This window comes from Pangasianodon hypophthalmus, chromosome 6 (assembly GCF_027358585.1).
Source record: "Pangasianodon hypophthalmus isolate fPanHyp1 chromosome 6, fPanHyp1.pri, whole genome shotgun sequence".
NCBI classification, from domain to species: Eukaryota; Metazoa; Chordata; class Actinopteri; order Siluriformes; family Pangasiidae; genus Pangasianodon; species Pangasianodon hypophthalmus.
In genome coordinates this window covers 13,405,774-13,422,576 of record NC_069715.1, presented here as the reverse complement: position 1 = coordinate 13,422,576, position 16,803 = coordinate 13,405,774, and the positions used below count along the sequence as shown (strand labels likewise).

The window sequence follows — 16,803 nt, the reverse complement described above, 5'->3', positions numbered from 1 at the left end:
AATGTAAATGTAAAATGTAAATTCTTTGTCTCCATATGAATGTGCTGTTCTAAGAAGGTGTTACGCAAGTCATTCAATTCTAAGCCAAGGTCACATGATGACAGCCGTTAGAAAACAGCAATGTCGCCCCCTTCTGACGAGAAACACACATTCTGATTATAAGCATTCTGAGACAATTGATTCAATTCATCAAATAATGAGATTCTGAGCAAAGACTTAGAGTGCACAGTACTCCCAGGCCAGGGATTAATGATCACTGCTCTCCAAAGGCCTACTTTTTTCAACATGTACAAAAGCATAAGGGAAAAAGACCACTCAAATTCACTTTTTATGTGATGAACACATAAACGGCCTTTATTAACACTGCCTTCTACTGAAGAAAACAGCAGTTTGAACAGCTGCACTGTGAGATACCCACAGTTCACCTGGATAATGGGCTGTTTTACACACAGCTTCTCCTTTGTGATTTCAGAGGAATCTCAGAAGTCCAAAGACCATATACAAATCCACAAATTATGACCCACTGTCGCACATAATCAACCCAGGATGGAAGCAAAGTCACTGATGTTGTGCAACATTTCCATTGTGGTTCCAGTTTATGGAAATGTCTCAAAGTTCGGTTTTTTTTTCTAAATCTGCACAGCTCTCAGAGAGTGTAGAAAAGCTGGTCTAGATGTCTTCGAGTCATACAGTCATTCACTGGTCAGCCACATAGTTTAAGGTTTTAATTCACCGCCTGTAGAGCTGGTGCATTACACAATCAAGAAATGGCAAGGCACTGCCAGAGGTTTGAATTATGTGAATTTTGCTTAGAATTCAGTACAGACTCTGTAAAAGACAGTCATTTAGGTCTGGAAGTCCAGACAGATCTACAACTCAATTAAAATAGGTAATAGTTGAATACTGTAATATGGATGTAGGAAGCCATTGCAATTTAAGAGAATTTGACATCTTAAACTGCCAAATTAACTTCTCCAAAATGTTAAATTCATGCATCAAAAATGTAAATTCATTACATTAATAGTCATAAAATGAAATCCATTGCCATAATTGTAATAAAAATTAGGATTTATTTTTTAACCTCCATAACCAAGTGACTGGTTGCAAACAACTTGGGCATTTTATTGCATCTTCATTTTTACTCAAATGGGTCAACGCCCAAAATCATTGTTAATGAAACTGACAGCAAAAACAAGCATTTGTCCTTCAGCAGCCATTGCCGCAAAGCCAGTTTAAAAACAACTCGTGTGGCTAAAAGACCTTTTAGAACAAAGATTTTTTTCACTGATAAATTATTGGAGGAATATCTGTAATAAATATGTACAACAAATATTTGCCATGTGGACTTTTCATCTTTCATCCTTCGTTAAACGCAAATCCAAACTGAAGTGTATTAATTGTGCTTGTAGCTACATGGGAGGGATTCCGTAATCTTGAAAGCAAAGTAGTAGAGAGAACAAGATTCCCTAAAACAAACAACCCACTTGCAGCAGTCTTTAGTTCACAAAGTCTTTAAATATATATATATATATATATATATATATATATATATATATATATATATATATATATATATATATATATATATATATATAAAAAATCAAAGTCATGTTTACCATTGTTCTGTAGTCAGACTGACATGAAACACTGCTTTGTGTGTTTGTGCATGTGTTCTCAACAGTGATGTGTTCAGCCCAACAGGAGGCCTGACAGAGCATTCAGGTCCCTCATGTAAGGGTTGTCATTGAGGATGCGGTCGATGCGCTGCTGTTGGTCAGGGAAAATGTCGTACAGCTTCTTCTTCAGCTCTGTAGTTTCTGAAAGTGTGCGCTGTGGAGGTGGAGAAGAGGACAGACGAGGCGGATGCCAGTCAGGTGGGCCAGAATGGGGCCAGTGTGATGCTGATCTGGACTGAGTGGGCAACGGGGCATGTGTCTGGGCATGAACTGAAGGCGTGGCCTTCAGGTCCATCCTCAGTGGGGGAATGAGAGGACTAGCAACGGCTCTGGACAGAGGAGGAATAAAGTCAACAAAGTCACACAAAGTCAAGCACATTTGCTATGTACCATGTCATTTTAACTGTAAACCAACACTGAGTGTGAATATATTTGGGGCAACTCACCGGCTGTCTTTGCGCAGGAAATGCTCCAAGAGAGGCCCGTGTTTTCCCAAAGGATCATCTGGGATCATGAAATGATCCTCCACAAAGGTGAACTGCAAGAGTCTGAATACAGCCACAGAAGAAAACGGTTCATGTCCAGCTTCATCAATTATGTCAAAGACTCTCAATCTTATATATAGACAGATTTCCAATCTAAAGACAAATTTTACCTCTCTTGTATGATCTTTTTCCAAGCCTCAGACTGTGTAACAAAGTCTCTCAGGTTGTCATTAGTGACAATAATGCCTCCTGTCTTCTCTGCCAAATGAAGCAAGAACCTGTAGACAGCATGGGACAAAACACTGTATCAAGAGACGCTGCAATGTTTAAGTTCAGCGTTCAGCAATTTAATCATTTTGAAAGGATGATCATAGTCAGCATTCTTCTGTGGTGTTCTGTGTAATGATATGTCTAATGGGACCATCTATGATGATTTAAATAGCACTGGGATTGACCTCTTTTAGGAGCTTATACCTGTCATCATGTGAAGTTATCCTTTGCCCACAGACCTCTCTAGAGGGGGTGAAGGACAGCAACCGCAAGTCCTCCAGTTGATTAAGGAAGTGTTGTTCTATGAGGAGTAAGGGGAAAAAAAAAAATAAATCCAATTAATAAATCCAATCTTTCAAGCCAGGAAGCCTACACTGGAGTTAACTTGAACATTGCAAACTAAATTTCAAGCGCATTATGTGAAAATACATATTTAATGAACATGTCAAACAGGCTACATCTATGAAAAATATTTGTTATTAATAATGTTAATGTTATTAATATTTATTAGTTTAATGCAGGTTGCAAAATATGTAGCAACATTTATACTATGGAAAGTCATGTGAATTAAAATAAGTGGCACATAAATGCATATATATATATATATATATATATATATATATATATATATATATATATATATATATAATTGATTTAATACTAAAACCTGGTTGCAAACAATTCACACTTTAACACAGATTTTGGTTGCTGTTAACACTGATTAGGAGTGTGAATCAAATTCTGCAATGTAGAATCTGATTAACACTCCTAACGGATCTTTCCACTCTGGGTCTTGTATTCTACTTAATCATCTTTGCCTCAGTGATGCATGCTGACAGGCATCTTATTGCCGCCTACTGGTGAGAAGTGGCTTTATTGCCCAAACAAGATAAAGGGCCAGACAAAAATAGTGACAAATTACCACTGAAGAATATTTAATATATATATATATATCTTGGAGACCTTATAGATTTGTTATGTTGAATGGTTGGAGGCAAGTAATAGCACATTTTATCAAAAGATAGAAATCGAGGGGGGAAAAAGGCAAACAAGAAACTTCTGGTCTAGCCTTTCCATTATTTTTGATACTCTCTCTGTAGCTAAATATGTCTTTTTTTCTTTCTATTGCCATAATATCGCATACTTGTTAAGTCTGGTTAGTAACTAGTTACCAACTTAACGTCCAATTAAGTCTACATCTATCTTTTGTTAGTAGTTACTGTTATATCCTGATGTTATACCGTTTAAATTTACATGTTCCATTTACATTTAAATGTAATATAATGTTTAAATGTAAGATATTTCCTCTAACTAGTCAAACCCCTCGGACAGGGGAGAAATCAGTATCCGCACTGATTTAGGATCAGGTCGTCAGGACTATTAAATGTATTAAAAACAGTATATTGATATTACTCACTAGCCACAGCTGCAGCTTAGGCTACTGTTTCCCTAGTAATAATTATCATAACCTAAAAATATAGAGATTTTGGTGGAAGCTGAATATTGTGGTTAATTGAATCAAGCCGATTTGAAACACAAACAAATGCCTTCAATGCTCCTGACTACTGTGCAAGCCTAGGCTAAACACCTGATTTCTAGTAAAAGAGCATATTTTATTGAAGCTAATGTGAGGAGAACCAAATACTGAATCAAAAAATTATTCACTCCAGAGACCTAAATATGATTATCCAAACCCAATCACATTAGTTGTATTGAAAGTAGGAAAAACACCAATTTCTAATATCCATGACTCACTGGTAAACCAATTAGAAACTTGCTATAACAAGAATTGATAGGGAAATGATTATGATAATGGATTAATAGATAAGGTATGACTACTATAGTACAACACTGAATGTCTGCCAGTCCCTAATGTCCTGGAAAATCTGACTATTAGCATAAGACCTTTTAACTGACATTTCAATTTTGACATTTTTATTCTGAACAGAACATATACACAGTTTTTTCAGCTCTACTCATTCACATTTAACACCCAAGATGACCTGTTAACACATACCAAAGGTTGGATCACTGGTCTTTACAATTAGTTGTATAGAGATTATAGCTGGTCAATGAAATTCTCTGTCCACATGTCTAATCAATGTTCAGCATTACTAGATGTAAACACTCTACACTGGGAACATGATAATCTATATCAGGAGTATTTAACTAAAATTTGTAATGGTTCAGCTCCATAAGACTCTTTGCTTACAGAAGTTCAAACTGGTTATGTTTTGTTTTGCACTGGAGCTTCACGTTACCACTTTTGACTAGCAAATTAAGATTTTCAAGCATCTGTATGAACTATGATTAAGATCAAAACATTATAGCTACATATCTACATAATGTAGAAAAAACTCATGATGGTAAATTATAAATGATTGTTGCCCAGATCTTTAAATGTTTTACAGTGGAGGGATGTTGGTTTTGTTGTGTCCGCCCATCTTCATCAGAAAGCTAAGCAAAACTGTGTGGCAGTCTGGGAAAACCATTCACCTGGTCAAATTTTGACATTTTGTACTACACTATATGGCCAAAAGTATGTGGACACCTGACCGTCACACCTATATGTGGGCTTTCCCCCAAAATGTTGCCACAAAGTTGGAAGCCCTACACCATGTCTTTGTATGCTGTAGTGTTGCAGTTTCCCTTCACTGGAACTGAATCCTAAACATGTTCCAGCATGACAATGCCCCTGTGCATAAAGCGAGGTCCCTGAAGACATGGTTTGTCATAGTTGGAGTGGAAGAACTCGAGTGTCCTTCACAGAGCCCTGACTTCAACCCCACTGAACACCATTGGGATGAACTGTAACTGACTGCAGCCCAGACCTCCTCTCCCAACATCAATGCCAATACTGACCTCAGTATTGCTCTTGTGGCTGAATGAACACAAATCCCCACAGCCACGCTCCAAAATCTACTGCAAAACCTTCCCAGAAGAGTGGAGGTTATTATAGCAAAGGGGGACTAAATCTGGAATGAGATGTTCAACAAGCACATATGGGTGTGATGGTCAGGTGTTCACATACTTTCGGCCATATAGTGTATACACACAGGTCTGAAAACTATGGGTCTTCTTGAATTAAAATATGTTTCCCTTTGTCATGTCTCTCACCTACAAGTGAAGTTCTAGCATTTTAAAATCTGATTACCTGCAAAAGTGAGAAGGGAGAAAACTGTGTTTAAAGATTTCACTTCAATTCCACTGAAAGACATTCCACCTACCAGATCTTGTGAATCTGAGTCATATTAGCATGCACAGTTTCATTGGCTATAGCCAGAATACAGTGTCAGCTTAGTGTTCGCCTACGTAAATGTAGCATAGAGAGTACCCAAAGTTATAGGATTGAACTGTTTACCATGTTGGAGTATGGAAATGTATTAAACGCTTAATATTGTTTAATATGTTGACACAAAAATTACCATACATGTTACACATTAATACAAGTAGGCATCTTGAGCTACACAGACATGAGTATAAGGGCTTGGAAGAAGGATTTGGATTGACAAAATTGTTAAGGAAACTTATTATGGAAAGTTTTGTTGTTGGGGAACACACACAGATTTATTTGGCAATTTGCTGTCAGGAATGGCACATTTTCAAGTCTTCTTTCTCCCATCAGTTTGAGTTTGGTGGCTTGGTAGCTCACTTCTAACTCTCTTACTGTAGCCCACTTAGTTTTAGGAATTAGTTTTGAGCTGTAGATAATATCAGCTGTGTTGCACTTGATTGCATGGTTGCAAGCGAGACAGAAGCATAGAAGTGAACAGTCTGTGGTTAAGGGTCTTGCTCAAGCACCTAACATTGCTCCCTGGCAATCCTGGGATTTAAATTCACAACCTCTTGGCCACTAGCATAGAAACATCACCACTGAGCTACCGCTGCTCCCATAGTCATGTCATGGCATACAGAATTCTAGTAATTTAAAAAAAGCCTAATTTTTAGTTTTTAGACTCTTGACCATCCCCAGAGTGAAGGAATCTACTGGGCTCTTACCTGTTATGTTGGGGTCTTTTTTCTGCCTCCACTGTGGTACAAAGACAGTGATCTCTCGATGTCCCCTTCGCCAGAAGGCTTCCACAGCAATGGCAATCCCGCGACAAGAGAAGACTCGATGGAGTCCATGTCTGGAAAGAAGCAGTTGTGATATTAACGTTATTTACACAGGGAGTTAATGCATAAGGAACATCTTAAATTGACTCAGAAGCAGACTTTGAAATGGTAATAGAATATGGGTTTTATGGAATAAAGAGAAAATAAGCAAACAATACGGGTTGGTTTCTGTAGTCTGAGACAGTGTCTCGATACAATATTCCATAAGAAGATGGCAAAAGAAAAGACTGCCCCTCTGGTGAGTACCGGTTCAGAGTATCAGAATCAGGCAAAGGTCTGAGATTAAATCTCCAAGGAAACCCATTAGCAGTACAAGTAAAAAAAAAAAAAACAAAACACCTGTATTTTATCGAAGAAGACCCACCACACACAGACCCACACACAGAGACCCACACACCCACACACAGAGACCCACACAGACACACACAGAGACCCACACACCCACACACAGAGACCCACACACCCACACACAGAGACCCACACACCCACACACAGAGACCCACACACCCACACACAGAGACCCACACAGACACACACAGAGACCCACACACCCACACACAGAGACCCACACACCCACACACAGAGACCCACACACCCACACACAGAGACCCACACACCCACACAGAGAGGCACACACAGACACACAGAGAGGCACACACAGACACACAGAGAGGCACACACAGACACACAGAGAGGCACACACAGACACACAGAGAGGCACACACAGACACACAGAGAGGCACACACAGACACGCAGGGGCACACACAGACACGCAGGGGCACACACAGACACGCAGGGGCACACACAGACACGCAGGGGCACACACAGAGGCACACGCAGACACGCAGAGGCACACGCAGACACGCAGAGGCACACGCAGACACGCAGAGGCACACGCAGACACGCAGAGGCACACGCAGACATGCAGAGGCACACGCAGACACGCAGAGGCAGACACAGACACAGGGGCACACACAGACACGCAGAGGCACACACAGAGGCACACGCAGAGGCACACGCAGACACGCAGAGGCACACGCAGACACGCAGGGGCACACGCAGACACGCAGGGGCACACGCAGACACGCAGGGGCACACGCAGGGGCACACGCAGACACAGGGGCACACACAGAGGCACACACAGAGGCACACACAGAGGCACACACAGGGGCACACACAGGGGCACACACAGGGGCACACACAGGGGCACACACAGGGGCACACACAGGGGCACACGCAGACACGCAGAGGCACACGCAGACACGCAGAGGCACACACAGAGGCACACACAGACACGCAGAGGCACACGCAGACACAGGGGCACACACAGAGGCACACACAGAGGCACACACAGAGGCACACACAGAGGCACACACAGAGGCACACACAGAGGCAGACACAGGGGCAGACACAGGGGCACACGCAGACACGCAGAGGCACACGCAGACACGCAGGGGCACACGCAGACACGCAGAGGCACACGCAGACACGCAGAGGCACACGCAGACACGCAGAGGCACACGCAGACACAGGGGCACACACAGAGGCACACACAGAGGCACACACAGAGGCACACACAGAGGCACACACAGAGGCACACACAGAGGCACACACAGAGGCACACGCAGACACGCAGAGGCACACGCAGACACGCAGAGGCACACGCAGAGGCACACGCAGACACGCAGAGGCACACGCAGGCACACGCAGACACAGAGGCACACGCAGGGGCACACACAGACACAGAGGCACACACAGACACGCAGGGGCAGACACAGAGGCACACACAGAGGCACACACAGACACAGAGGCACACACAGACACAGAGGCACACACAGACACAGAGGCACACACAGACACAGAGGCACACACAGACACAGAGGCACACACAGACACAGAGGCACACACAGACACGCAGGGGCAGACACAGAGGCACACACAGAGGCACACACAGACACAGAGGCACACACAGACACAGAGGCACACACAGACACAGAGGCACACACAGACACGCAGGGGCACACACAGACACGCAGGGGCACACACAGACACGCAGGGGCACACACAGACACGCAGGGGCACACACAGACACGCAGGGGCACACACAGACACGCAGGGGCACACACAGACACGCAGGGGCACACACAGACACGCAGGGGCACACGCAGAGGCACACACAAACACGCAGAGGCAAAAACAGACACGCAGAGGCAAAAACAGACACGCAGAGGCACACACAGAGGCACACCTCTGAGGGAACTTCCCTCTGTGAGAGAAAGTGAAGTTGAACAGGAAGTGTTACTAAATCCAATACAGGTGACGTATATAATAAAATAACCTTGCATCTGGAAATGTAAATTGACAAATATTCAAAAAACCCATTCACTTCTCCCATGGTATATCTACCAAGAAATAACCACTAAAAAAACCCTCGTAATTTTAACCAAGTGAGATTGACATTATCACCAACTGTATCACTTGCTCTGCTAACCTGTTATCTTAAAGTACTGCAAATGAAGCAACGAAGGAACCATAATCTTAAAATTACAGTATGTCAAAACAGCAATGATAACCTGAATAATTTCATTACACAGTCACTTTTTACATCACCACAGAGAAAGAAATCCCTACAACTGAACATGTTCACTGTTGAACCTAATACTGCTGTTAAATAATCAGGTATTAGAACAACTCAAGTAGTCTATTGCTTTTACACGGCAGTTTAGCAAGCAAGGAAAGAAATAAAACAAGGAAAATATGAACATTGGGTCTCATTTATCAAACAGGATACAAAAAATGTATTCGTAACTTGTCTGAAGGAGCATTTGCAGTGGAAATGTAGTACTCATGAAAATCCAGCTATTTCAGAAAACATTTGTATCCAATGAGAGCTCCTGGGTTTGTGTAAATTTATAAGGACTCTCACTAATGTAAACCTCGACTGATAGGAGTCAAACTGTATAAATGTCATGAAACACTGCATTTTTCTATACTGATTATAATGTGAAGTTTAAATAGCTTACTTATTTCAATTGCTCACAAATGCTAATGAAACTTTTGTGAATCCTAGTTGTTTAATATTAATGACCTGAAAGAAAACAATCCACAACTAATCCATAAAATAAAACAAATAAGACTTGCCAATCAATAAGGTCAAAAGAAATGTCTTATAAAAGGAGGAAATAGAAGATTGTTACCTGTGGTAGCTGATGCACTGAAAAGACTGAGCTGGTTTTACTAGATGATTTAGAGCATGAGGTGCTTAGGAGGAGCTCTTTCAGTGGAGGTGATTGGCTTTTATCAACACACACGCTTTAGTTTGAAGAAAACCAATAAGACAGAAACATTTGTAATTGTGGAGGGATTTTTTTAGTTCGACTTGGCAAAGGTTGATAAATGAGGCCCAGTGTTTCAAATATCTATTTCCAAAATAAATCTCTATTTTCAAACATCACTTCCTCCTCCACAAAGAAGTAATTCCATAGCAACAAAATAACAATGCTATGCAACAAAATAAGAAGTCGCCTTTATTTGTCAGATTACAACAGATAGGGTTAAGGGCCTTTCTCAAAGGCCCAACAATGGCAGCTTGGACTGGGGCTTGAACCCTTGACCTCCTGATCAGTAACCCGAAGCCTTAGTACAGTTACATTGTTTGGTAGAAGTAAAGCGGTTGCGATTGCTTTCTTTAAACGCTCTCCAACCTTTGTGAAATCAATATTTTACAATCCAATCAACTGTGCTCTGACTTCAGTCAAAACTTGATGCTCTCACAGTATGGGGTGGAATTTTTACTAGTTTCTACTTTTCTCCATGCTGATTTATTGTTATTGTATTTGTCTACCATCTAACAGCAAGAGTAATTAAATTAGAATATTATAATAGTACTTATTAATAGTTGAATAGTTATACTAATAGGATATAGGAATATAGGAACAGGATATTAATAGGAATAGGATATTAATAGTTATACTTCAAGCTACTGTTTTTATAATAACAACAACAACAATAATCATCTTCATCTCTAATTAAATGAGAACATCTCATAAAGTTTGAAACATCTTGGAGCAATGCAATACTGCTGTTGGTGAGTGGAATGCTACAGATCACCTCACAGGCTGCCAGGGCAAAAAGTTATCATCCTCCAGCCACATGTAGGTCATCTATGTGAATCATTAGCATACAAACAACGTGGGGCAAAGTAGTTCTTACAGTACAGACATGTCTTATTATCTTGGTATCAGTTTTTGTATGAACACCACTGACACCACCACTCCCCACCCCCCGCCCCCAAAAGAATTTTTTGACTACTTGCAAAAGAGCACTCTAGCTCAAATCTTTATAGGTCAGGACATCCCATATTCCTTTTTCACTAGGAAGTGTCTCAAAACCTATTACTCTGACATTGTCAATGTGAGTTTTTTGACCTCCCGCTACTAGAACTACAACAACTTCAATACCACACATAAAATTTCACTGTTATTCAAATATGTCTTTAACGTAATCGTTCTTCTACACCTAAACCATTAATCACACCTTGGTGCCCACTGTCACAGTTCTCATAAAAAGAGGGCCTTGCAGGAAACCACCTAGAGAATAGAAAAAAATGCTGAAAAGTAACATTTGAAAGAGATGACAGAAGAGGAAGCATGAAGAAACGTGGGCAGAGAGCCCACAACTTGAAGCAATACAGGTCACCCACTCATTTTGTACCTTATCTTGGTTTGACACCCACTCTCTTTCACACACATATGCACGTACAAACCTGGGTTCAAAAACATGCACATTCACAAGACTTACTGGAAGCCACTTCTTAACCTTTAAACATTCTCTCACATGCAGATGCACACGCATAACAACCCCATACAGCCACAACTACAGTGGGGAAACAATAGCTACATTTCAGTTTGTTTCTCAGCTATTTAACTATATATATATATATATATATATATATATATATATATATATATATATATATATATATGCACTTTTGCATACATACCAATCAGCTACACAAACATACACAAACACTTACGCCATGGCCACATTGCTGCCGTCTATGATGATGTGCCGGAGGTCTGGTTGCCCGGGTACGTCCTGCAGGACCAGTCGATAGGGGGTTCGCAGTGACTGCTGAAAGCGGGACATCCCTGTAAGAGGAATGGCCTTTGGCAGTGCTGATGGCTCAGTGTGGGGTAGTGGGACTCGTGGACAGGTCTGGTAGGAGCAGCTTGGTCGTGTTTCCATAGCAGAACTGCGCAGTGCCGTCACAGCCTCCATCCGTATGGGCCCCACAGTCTGTGAGCCACCTCGTGACAGGTAATCAAACCTGGAGTCCGATTTAAGATCAAGAGGCCCAACAGTCCTGCATTTTCTCCCGATCTCTATGACATCGTCGTCATTGTCCATTGATGCAGCACTGATTGTCTGGCTCTTTTGGCTCCAACCATTACTGCTGGGCACCTTGATATTCTCCTTTAGCTTGATCTCTGTTAGAGCTCGACCTTGCACCCGTTCCTTCTCCTTGAGCCGAGTGTAAGTGGAGTTGGTAGAGGGACATGGGTTAGCTATAGTGGAGGTCTCCTGGCTCTTTTGGCTCTTGTGGCTCTCCTCCACAATGCGCTCCAGCAGCAGGAAGGTGTCTTCAGTTTGGCCTGTTTCACGCACTACCCGCTCTACCACATCCTGCTGGTAGCCCATGGTTCTGAAGAAGTTCACCAGACACCGCAGGTTGGTCTCAGGGCTCACGGCTTCACCCTCATCAGATGTATCACCAGTGTCCAACACCATCCTGCCAGGTGGCCTTGTCCGTGTCTGGCTGTCATCACGGGTTTTCTCTCTGTCCTGGTCCTCGTCCCTTCTCTCCAGTGAGTACTGCCTTTTGGTGTCCCTTTGCTCACTCTCGGATGAGCGCCGCTTGTGAGTTGGCCGCCCGTTCAGGACCAGCACGTCAGGCACGGGCACAGGACTGCACGCCTTGTCCTCAAAGGAAGCCTTGTCCTTTGCGGATGACTTCTCCTCAAAGGTTGCAACCAGGATTCGATTGGAGAGCTCAGTGACGGGAGTGCTGGTCTGAGAGCGGTCCTGCTCCAAGTCTACGCTAAGCTGTGTAGGGCTCTGCGCAAGCCCCAGAAGCTCCTCCTTTAGGGCACTAGGTAAAAGCAACAGTTCCATTGTATATTTGTCTGCCCGCTCCTCCACAAAGTTCTTAAAGGTTCGCTTGACTGAGGGCTCCCGGTCAGCTGGCAAGCTACGTTTCTCTTGGAAGAGGGCAACAAACTGCTGCACGCGGCTCTGTGCCATTACCACGGCTTCGGCACAACCCAGCAGCCGCAGACGGCCCGGCTCTAGCACCTGCACCTCAGCGCTTGTGTCTCGCAGCAAATGGTCCAGAAAGAGGCCACCAGCACCAGCGAAGATGCAATGCATGTCCACTGGATATCTCTCTTCTTTTTGCAGCTCTGGGTCACAAAGGCCCTTAACATACTCCTGTAGAAAAACAATAGTATGGCTGCATTAGTTATCACACAGTAAAGGTTGCTATCTGTTTGTCTCAATGATTTATAGAATGTAACTGTATATAGCTGCTGGCCTGTTTCCATAAATGCTATAATCCAAATATTGTGGTAGTCAAATTGTTGGCAAGCATAGAAGGATCTTATAAAATTAACAAGGAAATCTTTACAAAAGTAGTTCACAATAATGTGATGCAGAATTGTGCAATACAATAATTTTGGGTTGGTAGAATTAATAATAGAAAATGAAACCACAATTACTTAAATACAATACCCAACACACCCAAACACGTAGAAGAAGAAGAAGAAGAGGAAGAAGAAGAAGAAGAAGAAGAAGAAGAAAGAGCTTTTATTGCCAAGTGTGCTCACACCCACAAGGAATTTGACTTGGTATGAAGCTTCCAGAACACACATACCAATAAGACAGTGAGACATAATAATAAAAATTACAAATAATAATAATAATAATATGAGAAATATTATACACATATTATATATATATAATATATAATACAATGTTTACTTTGTAACTTTTACAATATATTTGGCAATAATTGTTGTGATTTGAGAGTTCAGTATAAGGTTTGGAAAGCTCAACTTTTGAGGCCTGGAACTGGACTGGTTTTACTAACTACCGGGATAGTTATTATTATTAATGTTATTATCAACAAGCTCAAATATCACTTAACACTAATACCACAGGTTCCAAATGCAAACCCAGTGGGTGTTTCTGTGTGACTAATGGGTAATGTGAAATGTGGACCTGTCTAGCCTACTGAATATAGCGATCACTTTATGTTACACTATTAAAAAAAAATTAAGGCATGTGATCAGGGAATGCTACTGAATGCCTTGGGGTTTGGGCGGCCAGAAAGAGCCCAAAATAACATGCAAGGCCTATGTGAATTTCTTAACAGCTGACTCAGAAAGTACATATGTGGGTCTGTGATGGAATGACTGGTTTTCCACTTCTTCTCTGCAAGTGTCATTGTGACACAGGAACCCCCTAGGGTAGACCATTACATCAGCAGAAGAGAGCTGAGATTTTTCTCTGTTTAGTTTGAATGAGTATTCCATTTACCGAACATTACAGGCACAGATTACCAGTAATGACAAGGGACTGAACCTCACAGCTCTGAAGGACAGTGGAAACTCAACATGAAGTATACAACGGGGGTCCCCGCTCTGACTTAGCAGAAACAAAATTATGTGACAGAGCTGACGTCATCACAGAATGTGACATGTCCTACCAGTAGACAGGTGTAATACAGGCCACGAGCGAGCTGCATTACTGGCCCATGATTAATGAACAAGTCACTGCAGCACAACAGTGATCCAACTTGTGCAAGAAGGACAATCTATCACAAAAGTGCAAAACAGAAATCTTCAGCTTTTTCCTTTTTGTTGCTTGGGAGCAGTTCTGATTTCTAAAGCTAGAGCTTTTAAGATGATCTCAGTAAAATCCTATGACAGACTGTGTGATTAATATGGTCTCCATGTCAGATTATACACTGAAGATTCTCTGATGATAGACCTGTGTGAACCAGAGTGTCAGGAAGGAAGTAAGGGTAGAAGCTGGGCAATGTTGTAGAGCTAATAAAAAGCGATTTTTGCGACCTAATACGCGGTTCGAAGGAAAATTTTAAAAAAATATACCCAGATTGTGAGAATTTAAGGTTTAACAGGTTTAGCAGGATTAAACAGACTTATATTTGTGCCCATTTATATTTATTTCATACACTAAAACTATGAATTTAACATCATATAGCCCCAAATTACACACCACCTAAATAATCTAATGAAGACAACCGGTTCAGCATGGTAGTATTCAGTTATGGATGTAGCTGCTCCTGGGTTTTCCAGTCTAGCACTCATCACTGTGTGGATATTCCACATTTCCCGGCAGCAGCACTTCTTACTTCCGCTTCACAATTCAACGTAAACAATGCCGCGTCAGGAGAACTGAGTAATGAAGTCCACTCAATAGTGGAAGACTGTGTCATGCCAGCTTCACAGCTGTGGTAACATTACCGTAAACTTCAGAGAGGAAACAACGCGATGAGAATTATGTGAAGCATTATGTCAAAAAAGCTGCCTGTTGTGGTTTTTTCTTAATAATTGTGACAGGACTGAGGAGAAGCTAAGCTCAGTATTAAGCATGAGATAAGCATGACTTCGATCATCTGAATGATGTCAGTTTAAGACATCTCTTTATCCCTCACTGATTCATACTGAACTGTTAACTAGCTCTCGGCTATAACTTAACATTCCACTTCTGCCTTACAATACAAACCAACCTAAGAATAAGTGAACAAATACGAACATTACACCATTCTAGACACCACGGCACATTACAGCCACATTTTAGCACTGAGCTGAGAATATATTAGCTACTGTGTGATTAGCAATGCTACATGGATGTCACAACTTTAAGCCTAGCTCTCCTCTGGGGTTTTGATGTATATATTTGTAAATGCGACACCAAATTTTAAACAAATATGGCTATAAATACAGTACAGTTGCATTACCTTTGCTTTCGATACATCCTCTTTTTTCCCCTTCAGCTGAAGCCAGATTTGCCTAGACGCTTTACTTCCGTGGGCTCCAACAGTGTGGTCCAACAGGCCAATAATTGTAAATGCTACCTGGAAAACTTGTTCGACTCGAGACTTTGCGCATTTTAACTCCGCTTCTTTGCCTTCATGTACTGTAAATTCGTCGATGGTCCACGCCTCTGGCAGGAGTTTACTAGCGGCAGGAGCGCGGCTGTTCCCCGGCGACACTGCGCAGGTTAGCTCGGTGACTCGCTTCATGCCTGGGAAGGGCCGCGTTGTTGACATTTTCCTTTTTCACTTGCTATCTATTCTGGGTCGACTACTGCGACGCTATATAACACACACGCTGTAGTACGACTCGCTTCCCCCCTTCATGATTTCAGTAGTATCCTCTCTGTCCTCGACCTCAGTAAGTGGCACACTCCCAGTGAAGCGTTTAACTTTTAGTTAGCGTAGCTGACTGTAATCGACAGCCCATACAACCCGGAAAACCCCAGCTGACGTCATCAACACACGACCCTGGCTCCTTCCTAATCAAACCGCGTCAAAGAAATAAACGTTCAAAATGATAAAAAAAAAAAAAAAAGTATATCAGCACTCCACCTGCAGGATGTCTGACGTAATGTAGAGTAATAAGGATATATTATGGATATTGATATATTAGTGGGATTTATTTACAAGTGCAATATTGCATATAAATATAAATTCGTATAGTATGAGTACAATAATATATTTTTTTAAATCACCAAAAATCCAGTGTACATTGTTACAAAAACAGCCTACAATATGAGTACAGCAATAAATAATATTTTACAAAAAAAAAAAAAAAAAAAAAAAAGAAATGGAAATGTGAGCATATTAAGGGTTGTAGTACTGTATGTACATATACAGTATGACCTACTGCAAGTGCAATATTATGTAAAGGTCTTACAGGAGAAGAGTAATCATATAAAAACACTACAAATCCAGAAATCTTTGAATCATGATGGTTAAAGGAGTTACAAACTGTGACTGCTGATTTACAATAAGTGCGATTACATAAGTCCAACAGTATTAGTATAGAATGAATCATAATTTTTTTTAAAAGTCACTAAAAATCCAGAAATGCAAAGAGGAATTACATTGAAGAGATTCAGACACATATGAATGATGAAGCAGTGAAGGTTTTGTTATTCAGTGTAGAAT

The 16,803-nt window shown here is 41.5% G+C and overlaps 1 protein-coding gene across 1 annotated transcript; it reads right to left on the bottom strand.

Annotated features, from left to right (window-relative positions):
* Positions 1–1,050: 1,050 nt before the first annotated feature.
* n4bp1 (nedd4 binding protein 1) lies at positions 1,051–16,145 on the bottom strand. Its single transcript, XM_026927466.3, has 7 exons — positions 15,592–16,145; positions 11,584–13,037; positions 6,431–6,561; positions 2,636–2,732; positions 2,332–2,439; positions 2,123–2,224; positions 1,051–2,005 (listed from the first exon to the last, which is right to left on the bottom strand). The coding sequence occupies exons 1-7, from the start codon at positions 15,901–15,903 to the stop codon at positions 1,690–1,692; spliced, it is 2,520 nt and encodes an 839-aa protein (XP_026783267.2). The 5' UTR covers positions 15,904–16,145; the 3' UTR covers positions 1,051–1,689.
* Between the last annotated feature and the right edge of the window lie 658 nt (positions 16,146–16,803).